The sequence below is a fragment of the Sander lucioperca genome, chromosome 19 (assembly GCF_008315115.2).
Source record: "Sander lucioperca isolate FBNREF2018 chromosome 19, SLUC_FBN_1.2, whole genome shotgun sequence".
In the NCBI taxonomy this organism is placed as follows: Eukaryota; Metazoa; Chordata; class Actinopteri; order Perciformes; family Percidae; genus Sander; species Sander lucioperca.
The window spans coordinates 19,469,932-19,489,057 of NC_050191.1; the positions used below are offsets into that span (position 1 = coordinate 19,469,932).

General features: G+C 40.6%; 1 protein-coding gene across 2 annotated transcripts; it reads left to right on the forward strand.

Annotated features, from left to right (window-relative positions):
- The first annotated feature begins 3,893 nt into the window (after positions 1-3,893).
- On the forward strand, positions 3,894-15,862 carry LOC116066291 (alpha-N-acetylgalactosaminidase-like). Of its 2 annotated transcripts, none has more exons than XM_031322269.2 (9): positions 3,894-4,166; positions 5,335-5,491; positions 5,880-6,020; positions 9,888-10,099; positions 10,183-10,277; positions 10,471-10,632; positions 10,834-11,031; positions 11,359-11,499; positions 14,955-15,862. In XM_031322269.2, the coding sequence occupies exons 2-9, from the start codon at positions 5,337-5,339 to the stop codon at positions 15,150-15,152; spliced, it is 1,302 nt and encodes a 433-aa protein (XP_031178129.1). In that variant the 5' UTR covers positions 3,894-4,166; positions 5,335-5,336; the 3' UTR covers positions 15,153-15,862. The 2 variants fall into 2 exon arrangements, with proteins under 2 accessions (XP_031178129.1, XP_031178131.1); XM_031322271.2 differs by lacking the exon at positions 3,894-4,166 and adding an exon at positions 4,436-4,535.
- The last annotated feature ends 3,264 nt before the right edge of the window (positions 15,863-19,126 follow it).

Genomic DNA, 19,126 nt, shown 5'->3' on the forward strand with positions numbered 1-19,126 from the left:
AGCACCATGAAAGAGCAGTGAATCAGGGGACAGCAGCAGCAGCATTAGGGGATGCTCACACAGTTTAAGACTGGGAGAGCTAAACTATTCCCCCATATGAACAGAGCAGCAACGATGACATAGAAGCAAATGCCACGTTATACACGACAAGGTGGAGCAGGGGAGGAGGTGGATAGCATAGATGCGAGCAGCAAGCAGTTAGGAGCAAACTAAAGCAGCTTTAAGTAGGGCGCCCTGTTTGAGTGTAGACATTTAGCAGCGAGGAGAGTTGACCAGCTGATACGCTGATGCAGATCAGCTGATGCAGCTCAGCTGATGCGACCGTGTTGATTGGCCAATAGTGGTCAGCAGCGTCTTGACTACTTGGCATGCCAGAACTGACGCTGAATTTTAAGTACATTTTGCTGATAAGACTCCTGTCACTAAGTGGTAAATGATCTGAGTATTTCTTCCACCACTGCTGGAGCCCCTGTTTATTGTGTATGGCAAAGACACCTCATTTGCTCCTCAGACCATCTGGGTCAACACACACACACACACACACACACACACACACACACACACACACACACTGATCACAAAGTTGACATATACCCATGAAAATCTTGAGTCACACAAAAACAATGTGACTGGATTTTGCTTTCACTGCGCTTCATGTACAAAGTTCAGCAAAACGTTTTACAGGAGTCGCCTTGATTTCAAACAAACATATGAACACACTGCTGTTTTTTGCACTTTACTTACTTTATTAGAATGTGACCTGTTTACAACACAGTTTCAGTTCAGCTTCTAAGAGCTTTACAGGTTTGTATTTTCCTAGAATGGTTATAGGTTCTTACCTAAATTTCTCAAGTTGTGGTTTAAAGTGTTTTGTTTGTTGCTGTTTTGGAAGTGCACATCGGCCTACTTTGGCTTTTATGTAGGCTACAAGACTCATTTGCACTGTGCATTGTCGTACATAAATATGCATTGTATTATCAGCAATTAGCTGGTTATATTTTTAATCCAGATGAAAGTAAAAACATTGTGGTACCACTTTATAGTAAGGCAACATTTATAAAGGGTAATAGAAGCTGTAATTAATGGTTTAGTGGCATGCTGGATGCATTCCTGTAGTATTCCACCTAATCCTCTAACTGTGGTGTTTGGAGTGGCTCCAGAGGGAATATCCCTTTTAATTTACCAATCTAACTCCCTTGCATTTGCTTCCTTCCTGACCCGTCAGCTCATTCTTTTTAAATGGAAGGATTGAGCTCAGAGAAGTAGTAGCTCATTTAAAAATAGAGGAGTTAAGATATCGTAGTCAGGGCTCTATGGCTACAAGACATGACAACCCTTCCTGGATCACTTTAAAGCGCCCATATGCTCATTTTCAGGTTCATAATTGTATTTTGAGGTTGTACCAGAATAGGTTTACATGGTTTAATTTTCAAAAAACACCATATTTTTGTTGTACTGCACATTGCTGCAGCTCCTCTTTTCACCCTGTGTGTTAAGCTCTTTGTTTTAGCTACAGAGTGAGGCATCACACTTCTATCCCATCTTTGTTGGGAGTCGCACATGCGCAGTAGCTAGGTAAGGACCAGAAGCTAGCGCTGCTAGCGGTTAGCCACCTCGTTCTCAATGGCAAAACACTGCTACAACACTATAGAACTACTTACATGTCCCTGTTCTGCAGGTATTCCACGCAAAGTTGGAAGTGCGCCCTCGTTTATAAGAAGTCTTCCGGCTAATCCTGCCTTGTACTGACCGAAGTTGGAGAAACAGCTAGCTGATGTGGTATTAGCTAAAGTGGTTAGCACACACCAAATGTTTTGGCCAATGACGTAGACGGCCCTGCCGATTTTGACCAGCTCACCCGGAGACCGAAGGCAGGATACATTCAGAAACCCGTATCTCACTCAAAACAGCATGGATGTTTGTTTTTTTCCAAGTTTGTATGTGTGTGGAAACACCAGAGACACAAAATAACACCCCAAATCCCAGAAAAAGTGCTTTTTCACAATATGGGCACTAACACTGGGCTAATTTCATTAGTGTTTGAATTCATACAGTAATTAAAAACATTAAAAATGTAATAAATAAGAGTTTGAAAAGGGATGTTGGATTTAAAATTGTACTCAAATATTTTACCTAAAAATATTTTTTGTTTAAATTTGTCGTTCTTTATTACAAATGTAATTTTTGATGTTGAGGTCAAAGGTCAAATGACCAGAGTTTAGCGAAGGCCTCACCTGTTGCATTGTGGGTTAGAGGAATACAGAGAGAGAGCCAACATGGCTGCAGAGAAATAATGTACAGCCTTAAACAAAGATTTTGCACGGTCCAAGAGGCGCACACGGTAATTGTGCTTTTTGTATTTCAGCCTTGTCATATTTGTGTTTAATATTTGTTGTAATTTCTTTGCATTTAAAGTGCCCATATTATGAAAAAAACACTTTTTCTGGGATTTGGGGTGTTATGTTGTGTCTCTGGTGCTTCCACACACATACAAACTTTGAAAAAAATCCACCCATGCGGTTTAGAGTGAGATACGGTTTCTGAATGTGTCCTGCCTTCAGTCTCTGGGTGAGCTGTTCAAAATCAGCACGGCTTGTGACGTCACAAGCCGAAACGAGCAGGCTAACCGCAACTATGGCTAACGCTAGCATGCTAACGCTAGCATGCTACCTCGTTCTCAATAGCAAAGCACTGCTACAACACACACAAGTTCACCATAATCTACAAAAGAACTACTTACATGTGCACCCTCATTTAGAAGTCTCCCAGCTAATCATGCCTTGTAACTGAGCAAAGTTGTAGAAACAGCCTTTCTTTTACTGTCTATGGAGCTAGCTAGCTGACATGATCTACATCTGAGCTACTGGGCATGTGCAGTGCAATCAAAGATAGTACAGAAGAAGAAGAAGAAAAGAGGTCTCACTCTGTAGCTAAAACAGAGACCAGCTGAAAAGAGGATCTGCAGCAGTGAGAGAGAGCACTGCAGTACAACACAAATATGGTGTTTTTTGAAAATTAAACCATGTAAACCTATTCTGGTACAACCTTAAAATACAATTATGAACCTGAAAATGAGCATAATATGGCTGCTTTAATGCACTTTCTGTACTGTTGTGACGCTAACATTGTGGGGCCCGTCTACTTAAGGAAACATGCTTAAGAGACTGTAAAATGACTGAAAGAAGTATATTTGACTCATTGTATTTTTTGTGTTTATTTTCTTGTAGTTTTCACGGTGTCTTACGACGAAAACGTGGAAATAAATGATCAAAGGACATCTGTATGATGTGTGGCCTTATTTAATTGGACCAGTGTATTTACAGGCACTTTAACAGCCTACCATGTACCAGTGTGACTGATTGAGGTCCCTATACCCTCCCCCCCCCATCCTCCCTTCACCCTCCTTTCTTTTTTTTTCAGTGGACTGTAGTTGTCAATTTTAATTTCGTTTTAATTTAAATTGTCTGTAAATCTGTCCTATTTCTGGCATTGTTGCTGTTGTAATGTAAAAGTCAATAACAACAGTTAAAAATAGGGTCATGCCTGATTCCACAACCTGGCAACTCGAAAGTGTTCTTGTTAATGGCTTATAACTGATCTATAAAGCATTAGTAAATGATTTAATAAAGCCATTCCGTTTATAAATCCTTTATAAATGGTGCCTTCAGAAAGTGGCACCACAATTTCTATAATAGGCTAATAATGACATATCCAAGACCATGAAAAACGCAAATGTAGCTCTCTGTCACTCATTTTTTTTTTTTTTGCAAGGACGAAGTAGGGAAAGGACCGATTGAAGGGAAGGAATCGAGGCGAGTAAAATAATTAATGGGACGCCCCCCCCCCTCCTCCAACTTCCTGCTCTGCAGTCAGCTGACTGAGCCGCTGTCACGTGGCTATTGTTTCCTTTCCCCTTTGGAGCGGCTTACTTTTCTTTCTTTACAATCGGTCAGAGAGGTTGTTTATCACGGGGTTTGTTTAAAAGTCTGAGCGAAGTAAAGCTAAGAGAGCAGAAGAACCAGCAGAAGAAGTAGGAGGGGGAGTAGAGGAAGAAGAGGAGGAGGAAGAATAAAATAAAAGCAGAGATTTGAGGAGACTTTAGCACCTCCTCCTCCATATTCCTTCCGTCCTCCCCTGTAACTGAGAGTATAGTTCCCTCAATTTAGGTGAGTAACGCTACGTTTATCTTTTCATGATGTTAATTATGTATGCTAGCAAACATTGTATTTTTCTTTTAAAATAACAACTACAATTCATCTATTTTATCAACGTTTGGGCACTAAGTTACTTTATAAGTTATAGTTTAGTGCCATGTATGTTTAATAACAGAACAGAATTAACAGAAATCATAATTTAATGTTTTAAAAGCAGGTTTATTTCAACATGTATTCTATCTGCCATGTTGTAAGAACTTTATGTTCTTTGTAATAAGTACTGGGTTCTAAATTCAGCCGGCTAATGTGTTAGGACTGTGTCAGTGGGAGAAGTCACCTGGCAGGTTGTTGCTGCTTTCTGTCACGGTTACACCCAGTCAGGTGAGACTCAGGAGGTGTATGTGTGTATGTTATTTGTTACTCATCATAATATACATTGACGGTATTCATGGGGTGGCTGTAATAAAAAGTAGCTTTAATGAAAATGCTCTAACAAAGTATATTAAACTTCCCAAAGACTTTGGTGTGATGTAAGACATTGGTTATTGCTGAAGATTGATGACATTCCAATGTTTGATATCTCTCATATTCTCTATTATAAGGATAATCTAAATACAACTGTTTCCGACATAAATATTATTCTACTATTGGGTAAATATCTTCACTGTAGTAAATGGAGAAATAGTAAGCCCTCCTTTAATTGGTTAATACATGACTAAGTGTAGATTTTTATAAGGTATTGCCGTTTTGAATTTTGGTCTCTAAGTTTGGATCACAAGGTCCTTGCTCCATTATTTTCGAGATTTGTATGTGCTTGGGTTTTTATTTATGATTATGTTTGATCAGATATTTAATTTTATTTGTACATTAATCCCTCCTAATCCTTTTTTCTTTCCTTTTTTAGTTACTTGTTTGTATTTATCTATTTCCTTGTCTTTAAGGTCGAATGTTATATTCTTTCATTAATATTTAATTGAATGTATATCCTCTACGAGAATTTGTATGCTTACGTTTGTAATATTTTTTTAAATGTTCAATAAAAAAATAAAAAATACACAGAAACAGCCACAACATTGTATGTTAAAGACATTTTTGTACAGTCAGAACACCTTAACCTCAAGATGTCATCCAGAATACAGCACTGACATCTGATTCAACTTCATGTTTGTTTCCTCTGCAGGAATGCATTTGGCGGTGCTTCTGTTTGCGTCGGCGCTCTTTGTGGCCACCTTCGCCCTTGACAATGGAGTGATGAGGACCCCTCCAATGGGCTGGTTGGCATGGGAACGATTCCGCTGTGACATTGACTGTGAACACGACCCCAAGAACTGCATCAGGCAAGCCAACTTAATATGCATATATCATTGGGATCTCACTTGAGCTTATCTTTAGAAGCAGGTGTTTTTTCACTGTCACCAACTTTTTCAAATTATGGAATTGTTCCATTTGAATAAACCACCCTGAACTGGCCCTTGTATACTATTATACTACTATATTTGAGGTATCATTTTGAAATAAAGGGTGTGGGCCATCATTACTGCCAGCCAATCAGGGTAATGCTACAGGTGTAATGAACTACTAACATCCTGTTTTAGTATAGGTGTGGATTTGAAAACAATAAGACCCATGGAGATATATCTCCTGAATATGCAGCTCCCCTCAGCTTTACAGAGCTTTATAGGCTCTATTCCACCTTCTAGTGAGACATTTCTGTCTTCCCTCCAGTGAGAATCTGTTCATAGACATGGCAGACAGACTCTCAGAGGACGGCTGGAGGGAACTTGGCTACATCTATGTGAACATAGATGACTGCTGGTCCTCCATGAAGAGAGACGAGAAGGGACGACTGCAGGCTGACCCTAAAAGGTAATGGCGCAGTATGTACTGTATGCGCACACGCACGCACGCACACACACACACACACACACACACACACACACACACACACACACACACACACACACACACACACACACACACACACACAGAAGCTGTTGCTGCAAACATCAATCTGTAAGCCTGTAAGTCAATAAAACAGTTAAACAAGGTGATTACAATGTGACAGTCATGCAATCATGTGACTAACAAAGAACATTAGTAGTAGGTACTTTCACTTGTGTGCGGTGTATATTCTATATATGCGTCATCAGCTTAAAAATGATACATGCAATGGTTTCTCCTCTATCTTGCTGGAAGGTGGAAGTGCAAATAGTGATGAACAAAACACAAAAAAAATCACACTACTCACCATCTTAAAGAAACAGCTGTATACTTTTCAGATTCAGATCTTCACTATTTGAGTGCAAAGATATTGGGTGCTTGAGACTGAATTGTACGTCTTTGAATTGGTATCAATCAATCAATCAAAATTTATTTATATAGCACTTTACAGCAACCAGCAGGTATCCAACAACAATCAAGTATAAAACAACATATCATACAATAAAAAGAATGAAACATATAACACAGTCAAATCAGAAAAGGTTACAAAGAAACAGAGAGTGAAATTGTCACACCACTACTACGTATTAAAAGCCAGTCTAAACAAATAGGTTTTGAGTTTGGACCTAAAAAGAGCTATATCCGTAATAGTGCGATTATCAGGCGGTAACTTGTTCCAGAGTCTCGGGGCAGCAACTGCAAAAGCCTGATCGCCCCACCGTTTATACCTTGACCTTGGGACTTCTAAAACCAGCTGATTTGAAGACCGCAATGACTGGTTGTGCTCATGCAAAGTTAAAATTTTGGGCAAATACTTCAGGGCCAGGCCATTTAAGGCCTTGAATACAAACAATAAGATCTTAAAATCTATTGTAAAACACACAGGGAGCCAATGTAGGGTGTAGAGAACAGGAGTGATGTGTGCACGTCTAGATGTATTTGTTAAAAAGCGAGCAGCAGCATTTTGAACAAGTTGAAGGCGTGAGATGGAGGTCTGATTCAGACCAACATAAAGAGCATTACAGTAATCCAACCTTGAACTAATAAAGGCATGAATAGCCTTTTCTAGATCGTGCCTGCTCAGGAAAGGCTTAACTTTAGCCAGGAAACGAAGCTGGAAAAAGCTCATTCTAACAACATTACTGATCTGCTTGTCAAATTTCATGCTGCAATCAAAAGTAACCCCCAAAGTTTTGACAGCTGACCCTAGTGTACAATGCCCGAGCTCCCAAACTCAAAGCTGGACCATTTTGCATGCCTGAAGTACTGAAAATAATACACTCAGTTTTATCTTCGTTCAAATTAAGAAAGTTTTGTGAAAGCCACAACTTAATATCATTAATACAGCTAAGCAGGGAGTTTAGTGCGACACTGTCATTTGCTTTCATAGGCAAATACATTTGCAAATCATCTGCATAACAATGAAATGACAGGTTGTGCTTGCCTATAATAGCCCATAAAGGCAACATATATAAAGAAAACAGAATGGGGCCAAGAATAGAACCCTGGGGTACCCCACAGGAGAGAGGAGCAGCTGACGAGGAGAAGTCACCAATCATGACAGAAAAGCTCCTATTTGCCAAATAGGAGCTAAACCATTTAAGTGCCGAGCTTCGGATACCTACACACTAGAGGTCTGATCGGGCCGAATTTTTCCGTCCGAACCCGGCCCGAGCCCGACAGAGCCGTGACCGAACCCGGCCCGAGCCTGACAGGCATTAAGATATTTATGTCCGAGCCCGACACAGTTAAAATTTTGTTTTTTTTCTCATACTAATGACACATGTACGTTTGTTTGTGTGGAAAGCCCGCTTTTATTAAGCAACTATATGAAGGCATTCGGAAATGTCAACAGATGACCGCATCAGCGCACACGGGGAAACAAGCACACGTTAATAAGCTGTTTAATTTAAAATGTTCAATGTGTTAACCTTTCCTGATCGCTTCGATTCTGACCGTGATCAGAAAACCAGGGGAGACTCCTTACCTCCAAGGCCGACATTATATAACGTCGGGGTTAAAATCCCGTCTCTGGTGAGCAGATGAATGAACTTGGCTTTCAGTCTGGGGTTTATCTCGGACACCACACACACTGTGTACAAAACTCGCACTGAACTCTCTTAAAGGAGCCGCAGCACCATTTTACAACAAATGCCTTATCGCGCTGATGTGACCGACCCGAACCCGACCATAATTTCTAAATATCTGTCGGGACCCGTCGGGTACCGTCGGGACCCGTCGGGCTCGGGTCGGGTATCCATTAGAGCTTAGATCGGCCCAAAATATCAAGCCCGAACCTACCCGAGCCCGAGCACGTTGCGTCCGAGACCGGCCCGGCCCGACACATTAACTGTAATTATGAGCCCGAGCCTGATTTAAACCCGACATTTTTTTAATACGTGGGCCGTTATAACTGACGTTCTCAACTACAATTCAGAGTTGTTTGAACTGCAGACATCTGTTTAGAATAACGCAACAAGGACGAAGCCTGTAAACTGCTGTTAGTTTATTCAGAATGGAACGGATCGCAAATGGATCCGAATGAAGAAACGTAAAAAAAAAAGAAACAATGATGAACAACATATTGTTGTCACTGCCCACGACTTGTTTAAACTGCTTCCATACCTCCGACTTTCCTCCACACTTGCTCAAAGGTAATTCTCCTGTTTTTCTTTTTTTCTTTACATCTTCAAGCTCCATGTTGCACTTAAGATACACAATACAGCACAGCAGGCCTGGTGTGATGCGTGCAAGAGGAGGAGACTCCGCGCATGAAGTGCTGCATTTTGTAACTGCAGCCTAAATTTTGTACACATTTGTTACTTTTATATAGCTTATATATACATATTTATAATATTTCTGATTATGGCATAGCTTTCTCCCCACCCAATTAGGCTAAATAGGTAATGGATAAAAAATAAATAAAAAAAATGCTTGATCAAGGGTCCGGTCTGAGGATAGTGGCAGAAAATAACGGCCCGAGGTCCTGTCGTGTCGGGCTCGGGCTTGGGCCAAGAATCTAAACTCTAGTATCCATGCCTTACTACACACTGATCAAGGCGAGAGAGGAGAACTGCATGGTCCACTGTGTCAAAAGCCGCTGTGAGGTCCAAGAGCACTAAAACAGTAGGATTCCCAGCATCTACAGACAAGGCAATATCGTGTACTCTCAATAGTGCAGACTCAGTGCTGTGACGTGATCTAAAACCAGATTGAAATTTTTCAAACACAGAGTTCTGTTGTAAAAAGGCCTGTACCTGTATGAAAGCAAGTTTTTCCAAAACCTTTGAAAGAAAAGGCAGATGAGAGACTGGTCTAAAATTGGACAACACTGTGGGGTCAAGATTAGGCTTCTTAAGTAGGGGCCTGACCACAGCATGTTTAAAGGCAGCTGGGACAGAACCTGAACTAAGACAAGAATTTAAAAAAGTAAGTAAACTCGACCCAATGGTGCTATTAAAAACCTCCTTCACCATTCTGGCGGGAACGATATCTAAGGGGCAGTTGGTAGGTTTCATGTGTTGCACTACCTCAGTAAGCAACGTCAGAGAAACTGGCTTAAATTCCTCGAACACAGCAGAGTGCACAGGAGCAGCAGGTACAAACACATTAAAATTAGCACTGCCGTTTTGCCTGACAGATGCTACTTTGTCGATAAAATAACAGAAACTTCTCACATGTACTGATTGAAATTTCTGTCGGAGCAGAGGTGCATGGATTCACGACAGAGTTAATAGTATTAAATAACATTATATAACATTACAACTGTCCTTCTTCCTCACTCTGCCTCAGATTCCCAGGAGGCATCCACAAACTGGCACGCTACATGCATGACAGGGGTCTCAAGCTGGGCCTCTACGGGGACATGGGCACACACACCTGTGGGGGCTACCCCGGCACAACACTGGACAAGATCGAGATAGACGCTCAGACATTCGCTGAGTGGGAGGTGGATATGTTTAAGTTTGACGGCTGTTATTCTAATGCCACAGAGCAAGAGAAGGGTAAGAAAGGAGGAAGTGACTTTTACACTGTGGTTACTGAGATGTTGCTGACTTGATTTGACTCTTGTTCCTCTCTTGAACAGGTTACCCTCTCATGTCAAAGGCTTTAAATGCTACTGGCCGTCCCATTGGCTATTCCTGCAGTTGGCCTGCCTACCAGGGTGGCCTGCCACCTCAGGTATAATCAGGATGTGTTAAAGTTTATATCATCCACCTAAAGATTTAGGCCTGACAATTTTACATAATTCATGTCATTGAATAGATTTTTTTTCCCCCAGTGGAAGTAGACGCTGTTGTCAGGACTAAGTTCTAATACTTTAAATCCACAGTTTATATTTTTACATTTTTGTGAAACTGATATATGTTTTCAGGTAAACTACACTCAGCTGGGCGAGATATGCAACCTGTGGCGTAACTATGGCGACATCCAGGACTCTTGGGACAGTGTCCTGAACATTATTGACTGGTTCTTTGAAAACCAGGATGTCCTGATACCTGCAGCTGGTCCTGGACAGTGGAATGACCCTGATATGGTCTGTTCAACTGACTTAATAACTGGCATTATTTTTTAATTATTTACTGCTTACTATTTACTATATAGTCTGTCAATGAGGTTAGAAAGCACCAATGGTACACGTTAAGTAAAAAAAAAAAACTAGTTAGTTTTTTAAAAAGCGCTACAAGTATAAAATCTTATTTTATCTTCCTTGATTGTGTGATGTTGACCTCCACAGCTGATTGCTGGCGACTTCGGCCTCAGCATGGAGCAGTCTCGGGCTCAGATGGCTCTGTGGGCCATTATGGCTGCTCCTCTTTTCATGTCCAATGACCTGCGCACCGTCAGCAGTGGGGCCCGCAGCATCCTGCAGAACAAAATGGTCATCAGCATCAACCAGGACGCCATGGGCATCCAAGGAAGGCGCATTCTAAAGGTGACACACTTTTGCATGGATCTTGCTGCTTCTTTGCAAGTGATCAAGATGACGAAAAAAATAAACAGAAATTAGCTGGTTAGAGTTTTGTCTTGACCACTGTTGTTCACATATATACATGGGGTTCAAAATTAACTTTTTGTCCACCAGCCAAATGGCTAGTGAATGTTCAAATTTTACAAGCCACTCAATATATTACCATTGTTTTTTTGGCTGCTGAGTTTGGCAGCATTTGGCTGGTAGCTGGTGCTCATTTTGAACCCTGCAACATGTCTTGTCATTCTTTCTGTCATTATTCACAATTTCTTGTCCCTTTCTTTCTGCCAGGAGAAGAGTCAAATTCAGGTGTTCTGGCGCCCCCTGTCAAACAATGCCAGTGCATTGGTCTTCTTCAGTCGTCGTAATGACATGCCCTACCACTACCAGACTACCCTCAGCAAACTCAACTACACCACCGGCAGCTACAAGGTATATCTTTTAAGGTTTTCTAGACTCGGACAGGAAATGTATTATCTCTGGTCCACTCCCGGCTTCTCAGTTTAAAGCTTTAGTGCGTAACTTTTTTATATTAATGAACATCCGTTACATTCAAGCCATTGCCAAATGAGTTGATACAAAGCTAATTAAGCCGTTTAGACTCACAAAACTCTCTATCTCTCTATTTCTCAGTATGGCTATGTTTAGAACATGGTGTCGTCCAGCGACTTTCGCGTGCAGAAACTCGAGTGAAGATAATTACCTCTTCTGAAGAGTCCGTCATGTCTTTTTAAACCTCCGTGTCCTCCTTGGCTACAATAAGTATTATGTGGATGCAACAACAGTGGTGTTGTCATTACTTAGAATTCCTCATGGGGGAGACAGAAACTACGCACTATAGCTTTAAAGATATTAAATTCAGCTATAGTATGTACGCCAATTATATATCTGGCCAAAAGGATACTGTAATACCCTTGGCATTATATTTGTTGATAATTTCACCACCTTTTATCACTTGAATCATGATGGAACACACCTGAACAGTACACGGTATTCTCCAGTTCCACTACTCTGTGTGACTATCCTGCCATCAAACCTTTAAATGGCACCCTGATCCAAAATTAGCACACGTCATGCTCACTCATTTCTGTATCAACTTCACTAGCTCACGTATCAATTTCCTGTGAAGGAATAGCTCAGTGTGTAGCGAGGGAGGGAGTGAAGGAATAGCTCAGTGTGTAGCGAGGGAGGGAGTGAAGGAATAGCTCAGTGTGTAGCGAGGGAGGGAGTGAAGGAATAGCTCAGTGTGTATCGAGGGAGGGAGAGAAGTAAAGTTGTGTCGTGTTAGTAAATGTACAGTGTAGGTTTCAGCTTGTCCACGAATAAATGCTGCAGCTCCTCAAGCCCCAAGTAAAGTTCCTCTGTCTTGCTTTCCAACTGTGGGGTAAAGTGAAAGTGGTTAGCCCCGAAGTGAGCATCAACCTCGGCTCTGGAGGCCTAAATAAGTCTTCCCTGTGCTTCCTGACCACGGAGAGCGATTTAAAAAAAAAAAAAAAACATTGCCACGGTGAATTATTTTTCCGTTTTATTGTTTGTTCAGGCTAAATATTCTGTGTATAAATTTAAATTTATTGATGGTATATTTTTGCACGTAGACGGTCAATTCATGTATGCACATGCATGTGTACACAATCCGACCCCCGAAAAACAGGGTTCCCTGAGAGCCACTGTGTAATTCAAACACTTATATTTACCATGCACGTAATGTTTTTTGTGTAAATGTATCGGACAATAAATGACAACTTTCTTTACATAAACAGTGTCTAAATGACCCAAATGTCCTTCAATTAGCGCATAGATTTCAAAAGGGGCAGACTTTCCTGCCACAGTGGCAGGCAGTGATTAAAGTTAATTTCAGACCCTGTGTAACTACTACCCATATGTCTTAATTATCAATGTGCTGAATTGATTTGCTGCACTTATACTACAGTGTTGATCCACTGGACATCAAGGTTATTATGGTTTTAAATTTTCCATTGGTTTTTATTTAGCTTAGTTTTATTTAGTTTTTTAGAGTGTGTTTTCTAGTTTTAGTTTAGTTTCAGTTATTCAAAACGATTTAGTTTAAGTTTTTATATATTTAGTTTGTTTTTGTTAGTGGCAGATATAATGTCTCAGAAGTATGTAGCTATATATACATACAGAATACATGGTTGGAGAAATGTATAGGAATGGCCATGATGTTTAAAGGTCCCATGGCATGAAAATTTCACTTTATGAGGTTTTTTAACATTAATATGAGTTCCCCCAACCTGCCTATGGTCCCCCAGTGGCTAGAAATGGCGATAGGTGTAAACCAAGCCCTGAGTATCCTGCTCTGCCTTTGAGAAAATGTAAGCTCAGATGGGCCTCCTCTACCTCCCCTTTCTACGACGGAGCATTAGGGCCACATCAAAGAAAAAAAAATAAGGAGGAAGATATTTTTTTTATTTATTTTGCATTTCGAGAATAAAGTCGAAATGTCGAGAATAAAGTCAACATGACGAGAATAAAGTTGAAATACTTTTTCGAGAATAAAGTCGAAATGTCGAGAATAAAGTCAACATGACGAGAATAAAGTTGAACTATACCATTTCGAGAATAATGTTGAAATGTCGAGAATAAAGTTGAAATATCGAGAATAAATTCAACTCCTTTATCACTGAGCGACTGTCCGCCATGCCAGCTGCCATGTAGGAAACATCATAGATATGGGTTACGTCCTTGGAGTGCCGCACTCGCCTGAGCTCCACTCCATCAGGATCAGACAAATCAATTGTCTTGTAGGTGTAACCATCGATACCCTCGCATCTGTCCATTACAAGCTATTTAAGTTGGCCACCTCTTCCAAGTTTGTGTGGTTTCTCCTTCTGTACAGACGCAATTTTCGGCACAATCTACTGTGTTTATGTGCTAAAAGAGAAAGAGTTCATGCATTTTGTAGAATACTATAGGTAATATAGCTAGTAGTTTGGTTTATTCTCAAAAGTCCGACTTGATTCTTGAAATATCAAGTTTTTTCTCGACATGTCGACTTTATTCTCGACATTTCGACTTTATTCTCGAAAAAGTATTTCAACTTTATTCTCGTTATGTTGACTTTATTCTCGACATTTCGACTTTATTCTCGACATTTCGACTTTATTCTCGAAAAAGTATTTCAACTTTATTCTCGTCATGTTGACTTTATTCTCGACATTTCGACTTTATTCTCAAAATGCAAAATAAATAAAACATCTTCCTCCTTCATTTTTTTCCCTTGATGTGGCCCTAATGCTCCGTCGTACCTTTCTCTGCTTTGCCCGCCCAGAGAATTTGGCCCGCCCATGAGAAAGAGAGAGACATCATGGCTTGCAAACAAGCGAAGCATGGCAGTTGGTCAAGGCCACACCCCCACCCTCCACCTTGCCCCCCCTCTCTCTTTCTCATTAGCATTTAAAGTTACCGACACAGAAATGGCACATCCTAAGGAAAGCTCATTGTGGGACTGGCTCTAGTGGCTTTAATTCTGCACCAAGGCTAAATTTCGGGAAAGAGACTTCAGATACAGTATTAGGTGACCACTAAGGCCTATATAAAAGAGACTTCAGATACAGTATTAGGTGACCACTAAGGCCTATATAAAAGCATCCAAAAAGCAGCATGTCATAGGAGCTTTTAATGTTTAATCTTTGCGCTACTTTAGTCTCCGATGTTAAGCAATTACGGCACAGCACCATCTCCTGGAATGTCGATGTCAACTAAAAAACTAAAACTGAAATGATTTGCGTTTCTTTTTCTATTCTTTTTTATTAAAAACAAATATGATTGCATAATGTTTAATAATACCAGTTTTAAACATGGAGTTTGCTAACCAAATGTGCGTAAATATGCTGGGAGAATCACTTTTTGTCCTTTAACTCCCTCAGATCTACGATGTCTTTACTGAGAAGACCATGGTGCTGAAAGACTCCACCAGCTTCGTGGTGTCAGTGAACCCCACAGGTGTGGTCATGTGGTATGTGTCTGCGTCCGCCAAACTGAACCATCGGCAGTTCTACAAAGGTGGCAGACTCCAGGGGTCTGGATATGATGATGAAAACGCCATTCCCCGTGTCTTCCTCTGATCACTGACTGATTGAACATAATAATCACATCACTGTGTCTGCCTCAGTGCAGTGGCTCTTGATGAAGTGTTAACTGACAAGACCTCACATGTACATCAGACTTATTTCTCTACTTAAACCATGAAGTGGCAATGATTAGCTCTAAATTGTGTTATCTTAAAAGGCAATATATATTCCATGTAATGAAATCACTGGATATGGATCTGGATATGTCACTAATCTGAAATTCTTCATGTGATCCTTCTCTCAAATTCTGCACGTGCAGTATCAGTGTTGATCAAGGAAAAGGATGTAAAGTTTTTTTTCTGTGCTTCACAGATCATGAGAGCTGATGATTAATTGTTTCTCTGTTGAGATCGCCAAAGCTGAAAAACTGATTGTAGATCAGCACAAAGACTCAGAAGACTCCGCTGCTCTTATTAAAACAATTCTTATAAGGAGAAGCAGATGAGCCTGTGTCTCAAGCTGTTCCAAAAAGCACAAAGAAGGGCGAAAAAGGCTCCTGAAATGCATTTTTTTCCTAATTGTTCACATTTCAATTGTGCTTCGTTAAAGGATAATTTTTTAGTCTGTCAAGATCCAGATGGTGCACTGCTTAGGATAATACTTATGGACCTTGGTTTTAGAAATGAACGTTTTTTATAAGAAATTATTTTGTGAATGATGTGTTTTTGTTGAACACTGAAATAAAAAATGTGCTTTTAAATCAAGCAAAGGTTTGTGTTTCATACAGATAAAACATGCTGTTCTGGAATCACATTTGTTCTTCAGGCCATGGGGGGTGTGTACTGTTCACACAAACATATGAATGTACTGCACTGTCTGTGTTTTTGTCCCAGTGCTTTAGTTTATTAGGGTGTGATCTACGCAGTTTTGGTTCAACTTCTAATAACTTTCCAGGTTCATGATTTCCTAAAAATGGTAATAGGCTGTTATTCACTTTTAGCTTTCACTTCCCAATTGCTAAGAACATCTCAACTTATGTTTTTTTTTAGTTGTTGTTATGGTAACTTGAACTTGAAGTTCTGTAGCGGACACATTTATCATTAATCAGCATACAAATACAGATACTCTTTGTGTTTGTTTTACAACAATACTACATTACAACACTACTGTGCTTGCCAAATACTGCTTAATTTTGTAGGTATAACTTGCAGATGTATTGGAGATTTATAGAGATGAACATGAATAGCTTTGATCTGCACTTGTACAGCAGCCTTTAATGCCTAACAAACATTAAACAGCCTGTTAACACATGATGTCATTGACGAGTGGCTGATTATGTATTTTTCTAGCATAGATACATAATGATTTTGTACAGAAACTTAACTCACAGATTATTTTGCACAATGTACAGAGAATAAAGACAGAGGGAAAACTTAAGCATTTACCCAACAGGAACACAGGTACACATCCATATTTAGCCAGTAGATGTCAGCGCTGCTCTTCAGGCTTCATGGACGTAACAACACAGGTCTTCCACTCCCATACGCTGCCAAAAAATGCAACTGCTGAAGAACCACAAGGACAGTCAGCCGATTCGGCTCAGTCCTTTATCTCTCTGTAATGATTTGCTCTCCTCTGGCATCACCTTCTCTCATTTTCACATTTTCACAAACTCTTTTAATGATTGAGTTTGTCCTTCATTCCCCTTCCCCTCCTTACTTTATTGTATACATCCTACCACCTCATCTTCATTCCTCCCCTCTTTGTGTCATTTTTGTGATAAATCCTGTGCATGGTATCGCCTCTGACTTTGGCCTGAAAGCCCCATGTTGGTTTACACACAGTCTCGAGATATACAGTCATACAGTCGCATGTGCGTATGTATGACATGAGGTAACACACACACACACACACACACACACACACACACACACACACACACTCACTCACACACTCACACACACACAGCTGATCTGGCCTGAAATGAGTGTGTATGTGTGTGTGTGTGTGTGGGAAAGATTATCTTTGCCTTCCTTTCTTTCCCTTTCAGTCGTCTCAGATATCCATTGGCTGGCCAAACACCACGCATCTCTCACTGTCAAGGTCCCCGCCGCTTGGGAACATGACGTGGGAGAGGAGTGAGGGAGTTTTGATAGAGAAAAAGAGAAAACAGTGCGAGGATTTGAGAAAAAGAGGAAGGGGGGGGGCTGTCAAAAGTCTATTAGAAGGTGCAAATGAGCAAAGGAAGGGGGGAGCGTGAGAGATGAAAGAGAGTGAGGGAACGAGTAAGGGAGGGGGGTGAGACGAGGAGTGAAAGCGTTCCTGCCGATGCTCACGTAGGCCCACAGCTGCAGAGAGGCACAGTTGCCACTCTCGTCTTTGTGCCCCCCCCCCACAACACCAGCACCCCTCATTCAAATCAGGGGTTGATCCCCCCTTCCTTCAGGCCAACACACACGTAGTTGTTGTCACGCTGTTAGTCACACTCTCTGCCTCGCGCCTCTAAAATCCAACCCAGAAGAAAGGGGCACTGGGGTGGATAGGAGGCAGACAGAACTTTGCATATAGGTCAGAATATTTACATGCTCTCAAAGGAGGCCATACACTCTCAACACCTCTAAGGTGCTGCTACAGAAAAAGAAAAGTAATTGAGCTGTGTCTCTTTTGTGTCTGGCTTGGTATCTAACATTTACAGTATATTCCTGTTTGCACATTGTCAACAATGTCTCACAAGCACATACATGAGTCTCGAAGCCTGTGATCATGTTGGTAGAACAATTTCTGCATACTCAGACACACACAAAACAATGGTACTGTGCTCTTCAGCTCTTCCCGATGACATCATCACTCCTTTCTGGTGCTGCCTGTCTAGTTGCTAAGTCATGACATCACAATCTCAGTATCTGATCCATACACAGCAATCTCATCCCACTGTAATGTTCTCTTCCTCTTTCGCCCCCACAGCTGTTCAAACCATGAAATACATAGCATTAATTCTTCTCACATGATTCTTCTTTGCCACCAGACATCCTATAGAAAACAGGACATGTATGGAATGGAGCAGTAACCACAGAGCCAGTGAAGTTGAGAAAAATTAATTGAAGTGAACTGTGTAACATATATATAATGTGTTAAAACCTTTTTTATGCCTTAGGCTGATGTACATCGAGACACTGCACTCTATGTTTAGAAAATCGAAAAGGTGCAGGAAAAATGCAACAAACAGAGTGTGTGTGTTTTCTTCAGCTTTCTTGTCCATTGTAACTATGGGTGAGTTTTATCAATTAATCTTTCATTGAATACATGTAATATGTAATTTAAAGGCAGTTAACCGTGATTTGAGTTAACCACATCAAATCACGTGAGCTCTCTAGAGTCAGACGCTGCAGAGACGACAGTTACTGCTACTCTGCTAAGCTATGTTTTAGTAGTTTATCTAGTCTACTGTTCTTTTCTACATTCTCTATGATTAGATTTAGCGACACTGCCTTATTCATGTAGCATTAAAAAGTCAAGGACTAAGATGTTAGAGCACCACAAGAGGGTTTTTACACAGTAAAGTCGGGTGCATTAGCTTTAGCTATGGCTATCTAACTAGCTAGCCTTATAGCCAGAGTGCAGTCACCGCAGTTCGGTTTTTACCACTATTTTCTACTTCTTGCAAATTATGCAGTTTCATTGTAATGGCATAATAACTTATATATGGTAAAACAGATGTGGAATATTGGTGAAATATTCTGGTCACTCAATTTATGTAGTTAACAGAACTGGTAACTGCACCATTTGAATAGGATATTTTATTGCTTTAACCAACATAAATGCAGATGAGACAGAAAACACAGACCATCCTGCTTTTTCTCTTCAACATTACTGTGTAGAAGTCAGTTATATTTGCATTAAGCATTGATTTGTCATTTCCTGTGTGGATTTCCTGCAGCGGTTAAGACTGGACACATTGAGCAAACATGGAAAGTCTGCCTCTCTGTCGCAGCTTTGACGTCTTTTCCCTCCTACTTTTACTTGCTCAT